An 18,227-nucleotide genomic window follows, 5' to 3' on the forward strand; every position below is an offset into this window, starting at 1 on the left:
TTATAATATTTGGCAACTGCTATAGTTGTGAGATTGTAGAAAATAAATGCCTATCTACTATTTTAGGAGCATAAATTTTACCTTTTCAAAGATTTGTTTATTTATTTATTTATTTATGCATATAGGAACTGGGGTACAGGCCAGAGGTGCAGGGGGTGGTGACAGGATTCACAGCAACAGAGTGGGGAACAGAAACAGGTGGATGTACCAAAATACACTGCTGAGGAGAGCATCAGCAGGAGAGGTCTGCCATACTAAGTGGTTTGCCTCCCTGACTAGGGGTTGAACTCAGTGCTGTAGTGGCTTTGGAAAGCCCCACAGTGCTGTACCTCAACCCCCTGTGCCACCAGGGAAGGCCCAAGTTTTATTTTTATAGCAGTACATTTGGCAAGAGCTACCAAGATTTATATAATATACATACAATGAGACAAATATTTGCCTAGGAATTTATCCAAAGATTGACTTACAAATGTGCACAGATATGTATTATGTGAGACTCTCACTACAACACTGTGGTAGTAAAAGATTAGAAATGACCTAAACATCCACTATTACAGGAATGGTTATGTAAATTTTTGTACAACCACACGGTGAAATATTATGCAATTGTTAAAAGGATGAAGTAGGTGTATCTATATTATAAGCTAGTGTAAAGTGATATTTAAGATACAAGTTAAAAAAAGCAAGACTCTAAAGAAATTAAAGGTGGTCTATATAATCAAAAGGATCGTCCATCTTCATGGAAAGGAATTATATTGCCAGGATATTAGTTCTTCCAACTTGATATACAGGCCCAAGAAAATACAATCAAAATCCAATTTTAATATTAAAAAATTGCTTCTAATGTTTATCCTGAAAGGATTAAAAAAAAGCTATCCTTTCAGGATAAACTTTAGAATCAATTTTTTAATATTAAAAACAAAGTCAGAGGAAAGACACAACTTGATTTCAAGATATTTATAAAGCTGTTATAATCAAGACAGTGTGGTATTGGTGAAAAAAAGATGAATCAGGGGCCCTCCGTGGTGGCACAAGGGGTTAAAGAGCAGCACTGAGGCTGTCTGCTGCCAGGGAGTTCGATCCCTGGCCAGGGAGGTAACCAACATGGCACAGCAGACCTCTCCTGTCTCACCCACTGCTGCCCTCAGCAGTATATTTTAGTCAATCCGTCTGTCCTGTTCTGTTCCCCACTCTTGTCTCTGCTGAATCCTCTCACAGCCCCTGCACCTCTGGCTTGTACCCTGGTTCTTGTATGCACAAGTAAATAAACCTTAAAAAAAAAAAAAAGGATAAATCAGGGTAACAATAGATACTCTAAAAACAGACTCACATAAATATACTTAACAGGTCTTTGATAAAGAAGCAGAGACAATTCAGTAAGGAAAGGAAAGTTTTCAGTGAGAGTGAAACAACTGTATAACTATGCAAAAACTTGAACAAAGAACATTAATATAAATCCTACATCTTTGACAAAAATTATCTCAAAATGGATCATAGACATATATGAGCAAAACTATAAAACTTGCAGACAACATGGAGCTTCCCTACGACCCAGCAATCCCACTCCTAGGTATCTACCTAAAAGATACCTGCACCCCCATGTTTGCTGCTGCTTTATTTATAATTGGAAAAACATGGAAGCAGCCCAAATGCCCAAAAGTAGATGACTGGATTAAAAAGATGTGGTACATATATACAATAGAATATTACTCAGCAACCAAAAAAGAGAAACACATGTCTTTTGCAGCAACTTGGATGGAGCTGGAAAAGATCATGCTTAGTGAGATAAGCCAGAAAGAGAAAGAAAAATGCCAGATGGTTTCACTCATAGCAGGAGTATAATGGACCAGGCGAGAAAATAACAAGAATAATGAACAGCCATATACCAGAGACATTTTGTGGGGGTGGAGTGGGGAATGGGATCAAAAACGGGGGGTGAGGAGGGAAGTGCATGGGATTATGGTGATGGCACACAGGTGACTTGGTGATGGGAAACCTGTGGGGATTACAATTGAGATGGAAATGACATGCATCAAAAATTATAAACACTCTTAAAATAGAAGTAAACAATATAATTTAAAAATGGGCAAAATATATGGATACCTCATTAAAGAAGAAATAAATATTGCAAATACGCATATGAAAAGCTGTTCTCCATCATATGTCATCAAAGTATTGCATATTAAAATAGCAATCCAAAATGATAACACCACCAAATGATGTAAGGTGTGGAGCAATAGGAACTCTCATTCATTGGTGGTGGGAATATAGAATGATATAGCCACTTTGACCGCTGACAAATTATTACAAAGCTAACCATTATCTTACCATATAATGCAGCAATAACTCCACAATTTGGTATTTAGCCAAATGAGTTGAAAAACTATGTCCACAAAAAAAATTCACCTGTACTTAAATATTTATAACACTTTTATCCAGAACTACCAAAACTTGAAGCAAACAAGATGTCCTTCATTAGGTGAATGGATAAACAAACTGTTATACATATACACAATGAAATATCATCTATCAATAAGAATAAATTAGCTATTAAGACACAAAACCATGGAGCAGTCCTAAATACATACAGCTAAGTGAAAGAAGTCAATCTGAAAAGATTACATAATGTATAAACCAAACATAACTTTATGAAAAATGAAAAAGTATAAGGTAAAAGGACAATGGTTGTAAAAGGAGGGAGTTGAAAAGGAAGGAAGGAATAATAAAAAACAGAAGGCAGAGGATTATTAGGGCTCAGAAACTACTCTGTATGATGCTATAATGGTTGACACATTATATTATATACTTGTTAAAATACATAGGAGACACAGTACAAAGAATGAACCCTAATATATATAAACTATAGGCTTTAGTTAATGATACTGTACCAATATTGACTTGCTAATTGTAACAAGCGTACCAAACTAATGTAGGATACTAATAATAGTAAAACTATGCTGTGGTAATAGGGTTGATGGGGATAAATGGAAACTCTACTTTCTGCTCAATATTTCTGTAAACCTAAAACTGCTCTAAAAAATTAATTGTATCAATTTTTTAAAATTCAGAGAAAAAGTCAAGTTTATATAAGACATATAGTATGCTCCCATTTCTGTGTGTTTGTTTCTGTATTGCTAGATAATGAAAGGAATAAATGAGTTAATTGTAGTATATACAATTCAAGTTCACATTAGTACTGGATAATATAACAGGAACTTTAAAACTTGCATATTTCACAAGAATTAAGAATCTAAAATAAATTCATAAATTTTAATGAGAAATAGAAATGTTCAGTTTTAGTTTTCAAAACATTAAGCAAACTCTTATGGATATGCCAAACAATATGGAATTTCTGCTTACCATTTCCACTTCCAAGAGACACTAAAAATGTTCCTAGATAAGCCAGTGCACTTACCCAACCTGATCTAAGTATCTACAGTTCAATTTAGTAAGTTAAGGAATTACCTGTAGAAACGTAAAGCTTTGTCTCAGTAGATCTTCCAAAGAGCAATGGAAGACAGAATACATGTAGTCAATAGTCACTGCAGCAGTGATCTTAGGTTTCCTATTAGCTAAAATGTGATCAAGTGCTAGTCTAATTAGGGTAAGAGTAGGATTAAAATAGAAGTACAAAGGGATGGACTTTTATCTTGATAGTGTGACATGTGCGAAAAAACCAAATTATTAAAGTTTCTGGAAATAGTACAAAGGGTAAACAACATAGGAAGAAATATCTACTCAAGGAAATCCATGGAAATTTGGTAAGAAGATGAGTCTTTGGTATTTATATCACAACCACACTTTCCCTCTTGCACTTCAGTTCAGTGATGCAAACACATTACCCTGCACAGTTCTAGTCACAGCTCTACTTTACTCTCTAGCTCCCAGTCAAAGGGCTTTATTTCCAGGAAGTGCAGAATTTTACTTTTTCACATATTACCCCCAGCTACCTATTGCTGAAGCTAAGTCCTGGGTAAGGTTAAGAGGTAAAGTCCCCTCTTCTGACAAGTCCCAATTCACAGAACCGTGATTCTATGTATTGGCTGTGGTACAAGAAAATACAGAGCTCCAATTCCCATTGACCCATTCCATGAGGTGGTGGTTCCACACCAGGAAAGGCCAACACAAGGCAGCTGCCTCCCCACACCTCACTGAGCATTCAGTTCGTACAGTGGAAGTGCGATTTCGATAGAAGATTGCATTATCCCCATCCTAACTCTAGAGCCCTGGCTCAAATATTTTACCTAAGAAAAGAAGCAGGAATCTATTCTAAAAGTTAGCAGAAAATAACCAGAGACTAAAGCAACTGGGAGAAGCCTTCCTGGGATCAGATGAAGTATTAAATATGACCCACAAAAATGACTTCTTTGAAGGATCTTAATTTGATTCGTTTGAAGGACAATTAAAATCCTAAGGCAATACTGAAAACAACACACCAAACAGCCATCAGTTAGTGGAGTTTTATAGTTAGGTGTAGTTGGGAAAAGAAAAAAGAAATTAACACCAGTCATCCCAGGGTGGCTGTGATCTATTCAGATTGTGCATCCCTGAGATACAACAAGAAGATTTAGTGCACATATGAGTGTGAGGGGTTGAGGGTAGGGTTGGAAGAGGTGGGGTTGTGTGTAGAAAGACTTCACTAAACTAATCCAGTCAATCATAATATAAACATGCAAATAAAATTAACAAGCCCAAATAAGTCTCATATCCAACATTGCTATAGTATTTTTTTTAAAGATTTATTTATTTACTCATACAGAACTGGGGTACAGGCCAGTGATGTAGAGGGTGAGAGAACCCACCAGAGACAGAGTGGGGAGCAGAACAGGCAGATCAATGATGTACACTGCTGAGGGGAGCAGCGGGCAGGTCAGGAGAGGTCTGCCACGCCATGTGGATCACCTCTGGGGCAGGCGGGGTTCAAACTCATGCAGAAGTGGCTTAAGCTTCTTAGTGCTGTGCTTTAACCAGCTGCGCCACTAGGGAGGGCCCTGCTATAGTATTTTAACTAAAATGTTCAGGTTCCTACAAAAAATTGGGAGGTACACAAAGAAATCTATGAGGTATGACCCATACACCTGGAAAAAAAAGCAAGCAGCACAAACTTCCTGAGCAACCAGATGCTGGATTTGGAAGAAAAATACTTCAAAATGACCATCATATATATGTTCACAAAAAAGAAAGCATGTTTGCTTAGTGAAATAAGCGAGAAAGGAAAGTAAAGGGAAAATACCAGATGGTTTCACTCATAGCAGGAGTATAACAGACTAGGTGAGAAAATAATAATAATAATGAACAGCTATATACCAGAGACATTTTGTGGGGGTGGAGTGGGGACTGGGATCAAAAACAGTAGGGGGAGGGAAATGCACTAGACTATGGTGATGGCATACGGGTGATTTGGTGATGGGAAGCCCACGAGGATTACAACTGAGATGGAAAAATGCACAAAATGATGTAAAAATAAACTATGATATTATTTTTTTAAAGCATGATTAAAACAATAAAGGAAGATATAGTGATAATGTTTTTATTAAACAGAGACTATCAATAGAGAATAGATACTGGTTTTAAAAAAGAGAAACAAATATGAATTCTGGAGTTGAAAAATATAACTGAAAATAGGCCTCTCTGCTGGTGCAGTGGGTTATTGCGCAGCTCTATGAAGCCAGCTGCAGCCCCTTCAGCACAAGTTCTATCCCTGGCCAGGGAGCTGACCCACGTGGCTCAGCAGACCTTTCCTGTCTTGCCTGCTGCTCCCCTCAGCAGTGTATTTCAGTACAGCTGCTTGTTCTGCTCCCCACTCTGTCTCTGGTGAGTCCTCTCATCCTCCCAACTCTTGCCTGTACCCCAGTTCTGTACAGATAAATAAATCTTTAAATATATACATATATAAATGAAAACAAATTTACTGGCCTGTTCAACAATTGATTGAAAAGGTAGAAAAATAATTTATAGACTTAAAGGGGAGATTATTCCAGCTAAAGAATAATGAGAAAAAAAGAAACGGTCACAGGGATATCTAAGATACCATTATGCACACCACCATATGTAAGTGGGAGTACCAGGAGAGAAAAATTATTAGAAGAAAGAATGGATGAAATCAGCTTAAATTTACTGAAAAAATTAATCAATCTTACCAAATTCCAAATAAGGTAACTACAAAAAGATTCACAAACATGCATCAGAGTAAAATGCCTTAAGTCAAAGACAAGGAGAGAATTTTGAACCTAGCAAAAGAGAAAAAAATAACTAATTACTTATATAGGAAATCCCAAGATGAACAGCCTCTCTGGTGGCACAGGAGTTAAAGTCTCAGCACTCTCAGGTTATCACCAGCCACTGAAGCACCAGGTCCATCCCTGGCAAGGGAGCTGACCCACAAGATGCAGCAGACCTCTCCTGTCTCCCCTCTCGCCTGCGCTGCTCCCTTCAGCACTGTATTTCAGTTGACCTACCTGTTCTGCTTCCCAATCTGTCTCTTGTGAATCTCCTCAGCCTCAACTCCTCTGGCCTACACCACAGTTTTTTTTGTTTGTTTGTTTTTTAGATTGATTTATTTATTCATACAGAACTGGGGTACACAGGCCAGAGATGCGGAGGGTGAGAGGATTCACCAGAGACAGAGTGGGGAGCAGAACAGGCAGATCGACAAAGTACACTGCTGAGGGGAGCAGCGAGTGGGTCAGGAGAGGTCTGTCACACTATGAGGGTCACCTGCAGTGTGGGGACTGAACTCATGCTTTGGCTTCTTTGTGCTGTGCTTTAACCTGCTGTGCCACCAGGGAGGGCCTATCCTGAATGATTTTAAGAGCAGCCATATAAAATGTGTGCAACATATTTTTGGGCCTACTTCACATAGAAATTATATGTAAAATATATTTGCCAGTGACAGCAAAAAGGAAGTAGGGTAAGGAAATGACTATATGCTAAAAAATAATTAAAACAATCTATTGTTGAGTTTGCCACATTAATAGATGAGTATTAAAAATCAGAAATAGGAACTAGACCTGTATAAGAACAAGTTTTCTATGTATATAACACTGAGAGTAAGTTATTATAAATCTGAAGCACACTCTGATAATGTGAGGTATAAATAGCAAGTACTAGATCAACCACAAAAAAGAAAACTACTGAAAAAAGTAGTAGTTTTAGAAGAGCAAAAAGATATAGATACAAACAATAAATTGGCAGAAACAAATCCACCTACATCAGTAACTTTTAATGTGAATATATTATTTTTTAAAGATTTATTTATTTATGCATACAAGAGTTGGGGTGCAGGCCAGAGGTGTGTGTGTGGGGGGTGGTGGTGAAAGGATTCACCAGAGACAGAGTGGAGAGTACTGAACAGGCAGAGCTACTGAAATACACTGCTGCAGGGAGCAGTGGGTGAGACAGGAGAGTTCTGCTGTGCCATGTGGGTCAGCTCCCTGGCTGGGAGGTGCTGCAGTGGCTGTGGAGAGCTTCACAGTGTGCAACTTAACCTGATGTGCCACAGGGAGGGCCCTAGTGTAAATATATAAAACAATCACATCAAAAGACAGAGATTATCAGCATGAATAAAGAAAAGCACCTGATTCTATTTGTTTTCTAGAGAAAGCACGTAAGAACGGCCTCCCCTCCAGTGTCTTGTATTAAGTGTATGACCTGGTCGGTCCCTTTATGTTCTTCTAGACTGACTCTGTGCATCCAGTTGCTGTTTGCATACTGTTTGTGCTGTCTGAGAAGCCACTGAAGCCATACTGTCTTTTGAGGCAGCTAGAATAGTATGATTTTATAATTTATCTGTCAGCCCTTGCAAAGAGATTGCCATATTCCAGGAAAGAAACTTGGCAGTTCTGATGATAACACCAAACAGAGTAAGATTAATAGAGATTTTAAATCTTTACAGAATATAGAAGCTAAAGATAAGCAGAGCGGGCAACCAGACTGATGGTGGGACACAGCTTAATACAAGCATAGACACAGCCGGAGGGATGTCTGCACAAGCCTCCTGGGGCTGAGGCCACTCAGTTCCAGAGGGCAAGTGTGGCAGCATCAGTAGCCAGCAGGGGAGGTGCCTGCAGGACCTGTGTGTTCTATTCAGAGGCATTCCTTTCTTAGCCCCAATCTAGACACAGACAGTGGAAAAAATCAGTAGTAGGGGTGACAAACACACCAAAGGAGAGGAGAGTTGCCTAGGAAAGATCAGACAGGATCTCAAAATATACGTACTTTCCGTAAGAGGTATCCTTTAATACTAATTCTGGAGCTCTGTACCAGCGTGTGGCCACATAGTCTGTATAAATGTCCCCAGGAGCTGCTAGTGTCCGTGCAAAACCAAAATCACAGAGCTTAGTAATTCCTGACTGGGATACTAAAATATTCTCAGGTTTTATATCTCGATGAATGATCTAAAAAACGAAAATAGAAGATGCCATGTATTAAATGAACTTTCATTTTTATCTAGAGAATCTCATATATTATACAGAGAAAATCTAGCTACTTGAGACAGCAAAGCTATTTTCTTACCACATCAAAGGGTTAACTGTATAAGACAAAAGTTAAAAAGTGTATGTTTTCAATTCGTGCCCCATCCATCCTCTAAAAAAACCAAGAGCCTGAAAATGTAAATCTTTTTCCTAAAAAGGAAAAGAGAAGTTAGTGAAAAACCACTTCAGACCACACTTCAGGTATTGCTCTAATTTCCTTCACTGTAAAACCTCTTGAAAATGTCTTTTTTTTTTAAGATTTATTTATTCATTCATACAGAACTGGGGTACCAGCCAGAGGTGCAGGAGCAGTGAGGGGCTTTACCAAAGACAGTATGGGGAGCAGAACAGGCAGATTGACAAGTACACTGCTGAGGGGAGCAGCAAGAGGTCTGCTGCATCATGTGGATCACCTCCAGGCTGGGACCAAACTCACACTGAAGTGGCTGCAGCCAGCGTGCAGTGCTGCGTCCTAACCTGTTGCTCCACCAGGGAGGGCCCTCTTGAAAATATCTTTATCAGAAATCACTTTCTAACCACTCATTCACTCTTCAAGGTATTGTGTCTTTCTTCTGTGCCCACATTCCATTAAACCTGCTAGCCAGTCATCAAAAACCTTACAGCTGCTAAATCCAATACCTGCCCCTCTCTACATATTCATACACCAAATTGTCTGAATAATCTCCTCACATCTTTGGAGGGGGGGAAGCACTTTCTTCACTTAATTATGGAGACACCAGATACCATACCCTCTTTGGTGTCTTCCTGCCTACTGGCCGCTTTATCTTGATCTCATCTGCAAATATATCCACTAATTACATATACATATACATATCATATATATACATATATAACTGCATTATATATGTGTTTCCGTACAGATATATCCATATATGTGTGTCTATATCAATATATACACATATATACTCATAATTTCCAAATTTCTAATGAAGTTCTCTCTTCTGGTTTCCACAAGTAGTAGAAGTCCCAAGATGTCCATCCAACAAGGCAGACCTACACATTCCTGAAATTTAGCAAATCCAAAACTAAATGTATCATCTTTTCTACCAAAAGACTGCTCTCAACAGTCTTTTAGTTCAGTGAGGGAACCAACATTGACACTTCCCACATGGTTCAAGCCAGAAACCAAGACGTTTTTCTCCCTCAGTCTCTATACACTCTTAACCACCTGCTTCTTTCCTGAGTTTAAGTCCTTCCCAAATTACTCTGATGCCCTCCAATCCACTGTCCACAATGAGGTCATTGTACTATTTTTTTAAAGATTTATTTATTTATGCATATAGAAGTGGGATATAGGCCAGAAGTGTGGGGCCAGGGGTGAGATTCACCAGAGTGGGAAGCAGAACAAGCAGATAGATTGAAATTGAAATACAATGCTAAGGGGAGCAGTTGGTGGGTCAGGAGAGGTCTGCCATACTGTGCGGGTTACCTCCCTGGCCAGGGATCGAACTTGTGCTTCAGTGGCTGCGACAACTTCATAGTGCTGTGTTTTAACCCATTGCGCCACCAGGGAGGTCCCCATTGTACTATTTTAAAATCACATGTGTGACCATGTCACTCCTCTGTTTAACATCCTTTAAGGATTTCCAATGCCACAGGATAAGTTAGAATTCATTAAAATGGCTTGAAAGGCCTTGTAGGATATGACCCCTGCTTTCTTGATCTCGTATCCATAACCAATAGAATATTAGTTTCTTAAATTTTTAGGGCATGTCTCATCACTACACATTTGCTGATGCTGTTTCAACTGCCTACAATTTGCCTGGTCAACTATTTACTCAGCCTTCAGCACAGATGTTTGCATTAAATGCTTCTTCTATGTGTACTTACATCACACTGAACCTGCCACATGACAGTATCTGTCATGTTATACTATTAACTGCCTGTTTATTTGTAACTCCCACCAGATGGTAAGCTGCATGAGGGCATGATGTGTCTTTCTTTCTTTCTTTCTTTCTTTCTTTCTTTTTTTATGTGTGTCTTTGTTATTCAAGCTAAATCCCCAATACTCAGTGCCAGAACAAGACACATTTTAAAATACCATCAAGTGAGTAGAAATATATACTTATCACCAACACTGTATGAGTGAGAAGAGCTCAGTGACAAAAATCTGTTGATAGTTTCTTATTTATACAACTATTTATGGTGAGTCTTTGGGAATGGCTCCTGTACCTCAGCCTCCATTAATAAATGGCAAACAAATTAACTTAGGATAAGTCTTAAAGTTGCCATCTGTAAAACTGCATTAATTCTTTTTTACTCTCACCTTTTTACTCTCACCACTTTCCCTGAGTAACTACTATATGCTTGTCACTATGCCAAGATCTGAGGATATAGCATGAGCAAAAATAGATATGGAAAAGCACATTAAGCTGCCACTTCACACATTCTGCCTACCACACATCCTTCACCTTTTTCCTTTGTGCTCTTAAAATGAGGCAGAAAGATCTATTCCATTGATACTTAATGCTTCCACTCTTTTCAATAACTAATTATATAGCTTCATTGCTAGTACAGTTAATTTTGGCATATTGGTCTTATATCCTACAACCTTGATAAACTTACTAATTCCTTCTGTCAACTTTGTTGTAGATTCCATAGGATTTTCTATGGAGATGATCATGTCATCTATGAATAAAGATCATTTTACTTCTCAAGACAACAACAACAACAAAAAAAAAAACAGTTCACATACTCACTAAACAGCAATAATCAAAAAGATAATAAGAAATATTTAGTATAGAATAAGTCATCCAAATGTTTGATTAATGTTTTAAGAAAACATCAAACAACAAACTAATAACGAGATGTTTCTTTTCATTAAAAGTATCCTTGCGGCCCTCCCTGGTGGCTTAGCGAGTTAAAGCACTGCACTAAAAGCTTAAGCCACTTCCACATAAGTTTGATTCCCACCTGCCCCAGAGGTGACTACATGGCGAAGCAGACCTCTCCTGACCTGCCCACTGCTCCCCTCAGCAGTGTACTTCGTCGATCTGCCTGTTCTGCTCCCCACTCTGTCCCTGGTGAATCCTCTCACCCTCCGCATCTCTGGCCTGTACCCCAGTTCTGTATGAATAAATAAATAAATCTTAAAAAAAAAAAAGTATCCTTGCCACCACCAGCACCCTGGTTTTTGGTATGAGATACAGTTCCATTCATTCGTTCAATAAACATTGAGACCTGTTCTACTAAAAAATACTACCCTGGGCAATGCATAAGGCAAAGTCTTTACTCTCACAGAGTTTACATTTGATAGGGAAGGCAGATTTCATAAGAACTATACACAAACTAATTAAAAGTTATGAAGGCAGTAAGAGTCAAGAGGGGTTATGACAGCAGGAATGGCAAATTGAGTACTTCCAAAATACACTCCTCTATAAACTCATGAAAATACTGGGGAAAACTGCTAAAAAAACTTTTCCAGGATTTGGAATTAACCAAAAGTCTACAAAAATCCAAAAAGTGACCAAATTTCAGTAGAAGCAGTTAGCTTTATTATATTCTTCACTTACCATATATCTATTCCCCTCTCCCCAGCTCCTGACATCCTTGGAAACTAGTGGCCTCAAAAAATGAATGGTAAGTTGAAGGGGGCTATATTTCTTCCAAAGCCCCACTCCAGGTAACTGTCATTAGTTGGCAAATCCAGCAGTTTCCTGGAAAAATCCCACCACAAAGCTTATCTCTATCTGACCCAACTCAGAACTTGTCTAGTACAAAGTCTTTCTTCTAGGGTCTTTGTCAAAAATAATTAGTGGCCACTGTACAGCCACATGAACCAACTGAAATAACTGGAACAAACAGCAAGTTTACCAGGATACTTTAAAACAAAAGGTTGAATGAGATATCCAGAGAGGACCTGAAGAGTTCCAACACATTTCTGAGAATCAAGATGTCTGCACAAATGATAGTGCTATACACAGGTCCAGGAGAGACTTGAGGTGGTTCTAAACTCTCACCTCTAACTCACGCTAAGGCACTGTACAAACAAGAAGGCGAGGCCAAGGCCCAGTTGTATTTTGAATGTATGTCCCAATACACAGAAACAGCCCATCAATAAGTAGGGCTGAGAGATTTATTGATTTCAGGCATTTAAGAAATCTCTATGAGGTCACAAGATAACCATTAAGTTAGCTGAGCAGAGATTTCATTGATCCCACACAACAAAGAATATAGATTTGTCAGAATTAGTTCAGGAAAGTAAACAATCACAACAAAAAGCAACAAGAAAACCTGGGAGATAGAAAATTGATTTCCAGAGCTGCCACATGGTATTATTTTAAAGCACAAATTTTCAAAAAGAAAAGAAAAAAAACAGCATCCAAAGAAACAAGTATGGTTCATACAAAGGGGGAAAAACTAATCAATAAGAAATTTTCCCCAAGGAAAGCCAAATATTGAACTTGTTAGACAAAGACTACAATTAGCTATTTTAAGTATTTTTAAAATTAAAAGAAACCCTGCCTAAAAAATTAAAGCATGAACACAATATCTCAGCAAAAAAAGAGAAGAAATGATTTAAAATTTTAAATAAAAAGGAACTACCTATAAAGCAAAAAGACAATTCCAAGAATGGGAGAAATTATTTGCAAATCATCTCTCAGCTAGGCATCAGATATCCAAAATATAAAAAGTACCTATTAATAATAAAAAAGACAAAAACCATATTTAAAATGAGCAAAGGATTTGAATAAACACTTCTTCAAAAAAACACATAAAGTAGAATTTGTCTATTTTGGATACTTTAAATATAATAACTCATTATGTGGTTTTTAATTAACATAATATTTCAAGATGCATTCTTGTAGCTTTTATTAGTACTTCATTACATTTTGCAGCTGACTAATTCCAATATATGGATAGACATCAATTGGTCCATTTATTATCAACTGATAGACATTTGAGTATTTTTGGCTATCATAAGGATGCCATGAACATTCCTGTGCAAGTTTTTATGCAAATCTATGCTTTCAGTTCTCCTGGATATAGACTAGGTCATATGGTAATAGTATGATTAAGTTGTTGAGAGACTGCCAAAATGTCTTCCACAGCAGCTGCACCAATGTACATCACCACCAGGAACAGCAGGAGGGTTCCAACATCTCTACTTCCTTGCCAACATCTGCTATTGCTTAGGTTTTAAATTAAAGGCAGCCTAGTGGGTGTGAGGTGGTATTTCATTGAGATTTTGATTTGCATTTCCATAATGGATGATGGTGAACATCATTTCATGTGCTATCACCCTCATGTATATCTTCTTTGGAGAAATATCTCTTCTAGTCCTTTAAAAAATGGCTTATTGTGTTTTTTTGTTTGTTTAGTTGCATATCCTAGCTACTAGGTTTTTATCAGCTACATCATTTACAAATATTTTCTCCCACTTGATGAATTGTCCTTTTATTTCCCTGTTGGTATCTTGCATGACATTTTGTTCAAATTCAGTTTGTGGGCTCTCCCTAGTGGCACGATGACAGGTTAAGACAGCACTATGGAGCTATCTGTAGCCACTGTTGCAAGTCACAAGTTTGATCCCCCACCAGGGAGGTGACACACATGGCGTGGCAGACGTCTCCTGACCCACCTGCTGCTCCCCACTCTGTCTCTGGTGAATCCTCTCACCCCTAGACCTCTGGCCTGTATCTGTTTTTGTGTGTGCATAAATAAGTAATTTCTTTAAAAAAGAAATTCAATTTGTGTATTTTTTCTTTGATTTCTTTTGCATTTGGTGTCATACCTACAGAACTACTGATTAATACATAAATATAAAGGTCTTTACCTTTTTTCCTACCTTTTCTTTCTACATTTTTTCCTAAGGTTTTTATAGCTTTAGCTTTTACATTTGGGTCTTAGCTTCATTTTGAGTTAACATTTGTATACAGTGTGACCTTCCAAATTTTGAATTCAGGAATGAGATTGCGTCTCTTTATTTGTAGTGAAATGTTCTAGAAGTACTAAAAATTCATGTTACAATATGTTGTAATGACCCTGCTCTATTTGGTCCTTTTAAACACCAAACGAAGGAGAAAATTAAAATCTCCAGCTGTTTTATTCAAGGCTGCATCTTCAGTAGCTACTACAATCCATGCCTGCAATTGGAGATGCTCAATATTTATTGAATAAATGAAGGACTAAACCATTTCTAACCCCCAAAAGACCAAATATTTGTATTTAAACTCTGACTGCTAATAAAGAAGAATAACTTTTGACTGCTTCCAAAATGATTTTGAAGAGGCTTATAAGATCAAAAAATTGTAAGTGTAAATTTATTAAAAATTAAATTATAAAAACTACAATGATAAACTATATTCCTATATGTATTGTTAAAACTGGAAATTAAATTTATATTTGAGCTGCCTAGAAACTAGTATAAAAAAGGAAATATTTTAATTATTTAAAAAACAAAGGTAGGGGCCCTCCCTGGTGGCGCAGCGGGTTAAAGCACAGCACTGAGAATCTGAGGCTACTTCCGCATGAGTTCGATTCCCGCCTGCCTCCTGCCCCGGAGGAGACCACATGGCGAGCCAGACCTCTCCTGGCCCGCCCGCCCGCTGCTCCCCTCAGCAGTGTACTTCTTCGATCTGCCTGTTCTGCTCCCCACTCTGTCTCTGGTGAAGCCTCTCACCGCCCCTGAGCCTCTGGCCTGTACCCCAGTTCTGTATGAATAAATAAATAAATCTTTAAAAAAAAAAAAAACAAAAAAAAAAAAAACAAAGGTAAACAATTATTTGGGGTGGTGAAAAGCTTTTTCTGTACTGTATTTGACTTAACTGATTTTAATTAAGATCACTTAAGATATCATGGTAGATAGTCTCTCAAGACATTGAGTTATACAAAAAACCCAAACAACTGAAATTGGGAGATTCTGAGAAAAATAAAATTTTTTTTCTTGGTTCTTGATTTTTGTCAACATGAAAACAACATTAAATAATCACAGCACACACCCAGGCATCCAGATAATAACTAAAGTAATACTTATTCTAATGAGCTACTTCACTCATGGCTGCCTTAATTTTCAAAGGTAACTAATTTTGCAATGTTGTACAAGGTGCCAGGATCATTTTACTCCAGATTCTTCATAAAATTAAAAGAGTAAAAGAGAGAATGATGGCACTGGAAGCAAAATAGAAAGCCTTTGCCTATCTCAAAACCAAAGCTTTCAAGACTAAGAAAGCAGTGTTGAAAACATCTGCAGCCCTAAGGAAAAGAAGATCCACAGGTTACCACTTTCTGACTACCCAACACACTGCAGTTCTTAAAGCAACCCAAATATCCTCAGAAGACCACTCCAGGAGAAGCAAGTTTGACCATTATGCCATCAGCAGGTTCCCCTGACCATCAAGTCAGTCATGAAGACAGAAGACAACACTGTGTATGTGAAGATCAATGAGTACCAGATCAAACAGGCTCTGTAACCCTGATGTGGCCAAGGTAACACTCTCATCAGATTTGATAGAGAGGAGAAGGCGTATGTCTGACTGGCTTTTGAATAGAAAGCTTTAGATGTTGCCAGCAAAACTGCAATCATCTCAACTAGTGCAGTTGGCTAATTCTAAATATAATTTTTTCACTATAAAAAAATAAAAGAGTATGTTTGCTTCTGTCTACATATCCTTGCTGCCTCCCACGGACCCACGGGTATTCATAAGCAATGCTGAGGGCTATCCTTTACTTTGCTCTCTGTGCCCTACACTGCAGCCTCTAAGATAGATTCCAAAGTTGATAGTATTCAGCATCCTAAGGGCTTGTGATATAATTAATCATAATTAACCATTACTTTACCTAGAAATGCTGTTTCCCTCTCAAACAAATTCTCACTTTCCATAAAGATATATTAATATGTTGAGGTAATTCTACCCTCTAAAATATCTTACTGCTGATAGTACCATAATTCTTCTGCTCTCAAATTAAAAATCTTTTAAGTATCTTTGGTTTCTCCTTTTTTTGCATTGCTTATATTTTACTTCCCAAATCCTGACGTTTACCTTTTGAAGTCTTTTCATCCTCTCCCCCGCTAGCCTTCCTCTCCTTCCCATTGCAATAGCCTCACACCTGATCTGAGTACCTATGCACACACATGCTCTACATACACCAAAGTAAACTTAGGTCTTGTTCTTATTCTCTCAGAGCAATGTTCAAAAGCTTCTGTAATTTACCAATATCCTTATGAAAAATGTCTAAACTCAGGATATGTTTTAGTACTCAGAAATACCTTGCCCCAGTTTACCTGTGCAGTCTTATCACCCTATACCTGGTCACTGTCTGTACACTGACATCACTACTTTCTAAATTCCCCTGCTCAGGTCTACCTCCATACTTACAGTGATACCCCACCTGACTGTACTTTTTCTTTATTCTTTTTTTTTTTAAATGCATATAAGAACCGGGCTATAGGCTAGAGGTATAGGGGTAAGAGGATTCACCACAGACACAGTGGGGAACAGAATAGGTGGACGGACTGAAATACACTGCTGAGGGAAGCAGTGAGTGGGCCAGAAGAGGTCTGGATCAGCTCCCTAGCTGGGGGTCAAACCCAGGCCACAGAGGTGATAGTGCTGAGACTTAACTCCTTGCACCACCAGGGAGGCCCCTTGTTCTTGATTCTAATGTAATCCAAGCTTCAGCTGAAAATTTGACTTACTTTAATTTTACCTCCTTTTTGAATATCTCTAAGCCCAGTCCATAATGATGTCTCCCTTTATTCAGGAAACATTTTAAAAGTCCATTATAGACAAGCACTACATGGATACATTAGCAGAACTATTTTGACTTCCTATCAGCACTATTACTAAGCACTGAAATGTGCCTGACACAGTGTTAAATATTTTATACCTAGTTTGAGTTTTTAAAAAAATCATTAGTGTTCTACAGTATTGTTTTACGGATGGGGAAAATGAGGCTCAGAGAGGTTAGACATTTCTGGGATCAGAAATAACAGATAATTGGGCTACCACCTTTGTTTATGCAAGTAGTAAAATATAGCACAATTTGTATAGCTATTCATAAACTGTTAAGAAGAAATTGAAGATAATCTGATTCCAAAGACTGTACATTCAAATTATATTATACTGCCTCCTCATGGAGCCAGCTGGCAAGGAAATTACAATCTGAATTTCAGTTGTAATCACAAACTGATTTCAAAGCCACAAAGTGAAATGCACTATTAGTAAGACAAAAAACTAGTAATTAGGATACATGAAAAAGGGGCCTCTCTAGTGCTGCAGGGATTAAAGACATAGCACTATCAAGCTATCACCAGCCACTGCAACATGAGTTTGAACCCCAGCCAGGGAGCTGACCCACATGGCGCACCAGACCTCTCGTGTCTCACCCACTGCTCTCCTAGCATTGTATTCAATACATCTGCCTGTTCTGCTCTCCACTCGGTCTTTGGGGAATCCTTTGATTTCCACCCTACCCCCGCACCTCTGGCCTACACCCCAATTCTTGTATGCACAAATAAATCTTTTTTTTAAAAAATAAGATATATGAAGAAGCCTGGAATATACAGATGTTATACCCATGTCTCTGACTAATAAATCTATTTTGAGAGCTTTATTGTCAGTTCCTGAAAGTACAGCTTCCCAGAAAGTACAGCTAAAGTTGCGAACAAAATATCTCCATAAAAACAGCTGAGCTAATATCAAGTTAAAGAGCTTCTGTACAGCAAAAGAGACATTACTAAAAACAAACAGAAAGATCACTAATTGGGAAAACATTTTCTCACACAAAAGT

The 18,227-nt window shown here is 38.0% G+C and overlaps 1 protein-coding gene across 2 annotated transcripts in view; it reads right to left on the reverse strand.

Annotated features, from left to right (window-relative positions):
* Positions 1-18,227, reverse strand: part of CDKL3 (cyclin-dependent kinase-like 3) — a 43,486-nt gene that overhangs the window by 16,107 nt on the left and 9,152 nt on the right. For both annotated transcript variants that reach the window (XM_004686728.2, XM_012727913.1), the window contains one exon: positions 8,218-8,396. In XM_004686728.2, coding sequence (XP_004686785.1) covers positions 8,218-8,396 — 179 coding nt within the window. The remainder of the gene's footprint in view (positions 1-8,217; positions 8,397-18,227) is intronic.

The sequence above is a fragment of the Condylura cristata genome, unplaced genomic scaffold (genome assembly GCF_000260355.1).
Source record: "Condylura cristata isolate star-nosed mole 26May11 unplaced genomic scaffold, ConCri1.0 scaffold00021, whole genome shotgun sequence".
NCBI classification, from domain to species: domain Eukaryota; kingdom Metazoa; phylum Chordata; class Mammalia; order Eulipotyphla; family Talpidae; genus Condylura; species Condylura cristata.